Source organism: Melitaea cinxia, chromosome 20 (assembly GCF_905220565.1).
Source record: "Melitaea cinxia chromosome 20, ilMelCinx1.1, whole genome shotgun sequence".
Lineage (NCBI taxonomy): Eukaryota > Metazoa > Arthropoda > Insecta > Lepidoptera > Nymphalidae > Melitaea > Melitaea cinxia.
Window position 1 is genome coordinate 4,737,759 of NC_059413.1, and position 3,372 is coordinate 4,741,130.

General features: G+C 39.8%; 1 protein-coding gene across 1 annotated transcript; it reads left to right on the forward strand.

Moving 5' to 3' along the window:
• Positions 1 to 2,220: 2,220 nt before the first annotated feature.
• On the forward strand, positions 2,221 to 3,084 carry LOC123663654. Its single transcript, XM_045598322.1, has one exon. The coding sequence runs from the start codon at positions 2,221 to 2,223 to the stop codon at positions 3,082 to 3,084; it is 864 nt and encodes a 287-aa protein (XP_045454278.1).
• Positions 3,085 to 3,372: the final 288 nt, after the last annotated feature.

The following is a 3,372-nucleotide window of genomic DNA, read 5'->3' on the forward strand; positions in this document are numbered from 1 at the left end:
GCTTTACGTGCTCTCCAAGGCACGGTGGGGAGACCCACAAGGACTGCACAAACACCCAGACCACGACAAACATCTGTATGGCCAAACAAGTGTTTGTAATGTGCGGGGATCGAAATCGCAACCGCCAACGCAACTGCCACACACCAGTGCTGTGACCGTTGCGCCAACGCATCGTCATTTAAGCTATGAAAAAAACTTCATAAAAATATATTAGTATTAACCGGTATTAGTAGAAAATACTCGTGTTTTGTGTGCAAAAAACACTAAAGAAACAATTCAAGATAAGTAATAAAAATTTGCACTATTTGCCTTCATCAGCCTTTATGCAGTAGCTTCAGATTGTAACATTGTTTTTCTTGAGCTAATATCACGGCTAACTAAATCGGTATTAATAATAGTAGTAATTGAGGCGGAACTACTACCCAAACCATTGTACGTGTGGCTCGAAAATTTCCTTTCCGCAAGGACGTCTGTGCTCAAAACATAGCACTGTTTCCAATCGGCGTTTTCCAATGAAAATTCTACTTACTACTACTGAAATCTTTTCGTTTAGAAATCGGTGATCTAAGGTGGTACGGAAAGTCTTCGTTATCTCGTCCAAAAGTTTTGGACATCACTACTCAATAATAAATTAAGATATGTGAATACCTAAACTACATTTATTTTGATTAAGTACACGGTTGCATTTTAAGGCTGTGTAAAAACAGATATTTTTTTGGTTATATTTCTAAATTGTATATTTTTAGATTATAACGATATCCAACGTATCATGCACATGTTGTTGGTGTATTATTCTTTTAGACTATCGAATTCCACTGTGTTTATGAGACATTTTTATTCTCAATCTATCTAAAAGTTGTACTTTATTGATTGAGGTGAAACACGTCCAAATGGCTTATTCTATCTACCACTGTTAAAGTTTAATCGTAACTTATTTGTCGGATAACCTTTATCCATAATTGGTGAAACAGACCTTTAGTATTAGACTTTACACATAGAGGTATGATACTAACCTATAAAATAAAACGTCGATTCAAATACAAAAATATTTCGATTTACGAAATTCCTAAGACATGTATAACAAGTTGTCACGTCTTTTCGTTTATACGAAATAACATTTTCGTGTAATTTGCATAACTACGGAATCCTGTTACCTTCATGGTCTACGCGCCTAGTCTAGTTATATAAGTTCGAATACGTTTTGACAGGCACATTACTCTGACGTGTTTGACACATGAGCAGAAATCTTGATAATGTGGCGTGTACACGCACTGGATATAAAAGTAGTGTAAGGAACGAATTTTTGATCTGTCAAATGTCATGTATTGATATCTTTTGCTAATCTGTGTCAGAGAGAAACGAATGGAAGAAAGTATAACACGTTTGTTAATATTCTAAGTTATTAATAATTAAACTAACTTAATATTATTTATGTATGATTTTTATTTGGCCGATTCACATCAAGCCCAAGGTGCTACTTCACTTCCAAATTGGTGACCCCGACGTGATACGCAACGTGTTCACATTGGGCACTGGTGTTGGTCTCCACCTTGTCTGCAATCTGCATGAGTATTGATGTGCCATCGTGTCGCCTGGATGTTGAAGGACATGTTGTGACGTTCTTCACCCGCTTATTGACTCTAGTGGTGTTGGGTTCATACTTACCATAATCCTACCGGTAAGGTGTTTGACGTGCTACTGAAGTACTAAGGCGTGGAGCTACGCATAACGAGGTACTCGCTGTTCATTACCTCCCTACGACTCCCCTGGAAGCGCATCATCAAGTACATGTGGATTTATTGGACATTGTTTTGTATTTTTAAGGAGAATAACCTTGTATTTTGTTCCATTGCATAACTCATTTTTGTAATTTAATAATAATAGTTGCCTGTTAGTCATTATGACTGGGCAAGTTGTTTGTTAATTATTAGTTAAATTTAGAGTGTAGTTTCATAATATTTAACTATTTTGTTGCAAATGTTACTACTATTTTCCACGGAGGGAATATTCTGGTAATTTCATATAAAAAGAGCCTTATTCTGGTAATTGTACATTATTATTTCATACATTTTATTTTTGCGCTTGTTTTATTAGTATTACATTTTGTGTGTGTGTGTCCATTGTATATCGTGTGATTTTATTGTGCATTTTAATTTAATTTATTTTACACTTTGTGTTTTTACTGCTGGGTCGTGTGGTATATGTATTTTCTTTGTTATGATGGAAGCTTTTGCCGAGGTTAAGGAGCAGTTAGAGCGAGTAATGGCTGAGAAAGCTGTTCTTGAGGAAAAGCTTAACCAGTTTCCTCCAAGAGAAGCTGAAGTCAATGCTGCTTCCATCAAACTTCCTCCATTTTGGTCCGATAAACCTGCAGTATGGTTTGCCCAAGTTGAGGCACAATTCCAAATTGCCGGTATTGTGGCCGACATCACTAAATATAATTATGTTGTCGGTCAGATTGATTATCGACTTGCTGGCGAAATCGAAGACATAATTACTCAACCCATAGAAAAAGGCAAACAGTACATTACATTAAAAAACGCACTCATTAATAGGTTCTCTATACCCCAGGAGCAGAAGGTCCGTCAGCTGCTTGGCAATGAGGAGCTCGGCGACAGAAAGCCGTCCCAGTTTCTCCGCCATTTAAAATCGTTAGCTGGTTCTTCACCATTGGATCAAAATATTTTACGACAGCTGTGGATCAGTCGCCTTCCTCAGGATATTCAGGTACTATTAGTTTCGCAAGCGGACGACTTGACTTTAGAGAAGTTGGCTGACCTGGCGGACAAGGTCATTGACCTTACTGGCCGGTCACGTGCTGTTCACTCTACAACTGCGCCTCCACTGGACCTAATCGCCGATTTGGCTTCTAAGGTATCTGAGCTTACCAAGCAAGTTCATGCTCTTTCCACCAGAGGTCGCAGCCGTTCTCGTAGTCGTGCCAGCTCTAAAAGGCGATCGTCGCAAGCATCCTCACCAGCTGCTGGCAAGCATTGCTGGTATCATAAACGCTTCGGGACCCGCGCTTCTAAGTGCATTCCGCCTTGCAACTGGGCTTCGGAAAACCCGAGAAGCAATCAGTAGCGGCGGCAACCGATTGCTACAATGTCAGCCGCCGCCTCTTTGTCACCGACCAGGTGACCAAACGTCAATTTCTTATTGACACAGGTTCCGATTTATGTTGCTATCCGATCAGCTGGCTCCCGCGTCGTCGAGAAAACTCAGACTATGAGCTCAGTGCTGCTAACGGTAGCAAAATCAAAACCTACGGGATGGTCAACCTACGTTTAAATTTGGGGCTGCGTCGCGATTTTATCTGGCAGTTCGTCGTTGCCGACGTCCAGAAGGCGATAATAGGAGCCGATTTTTTGG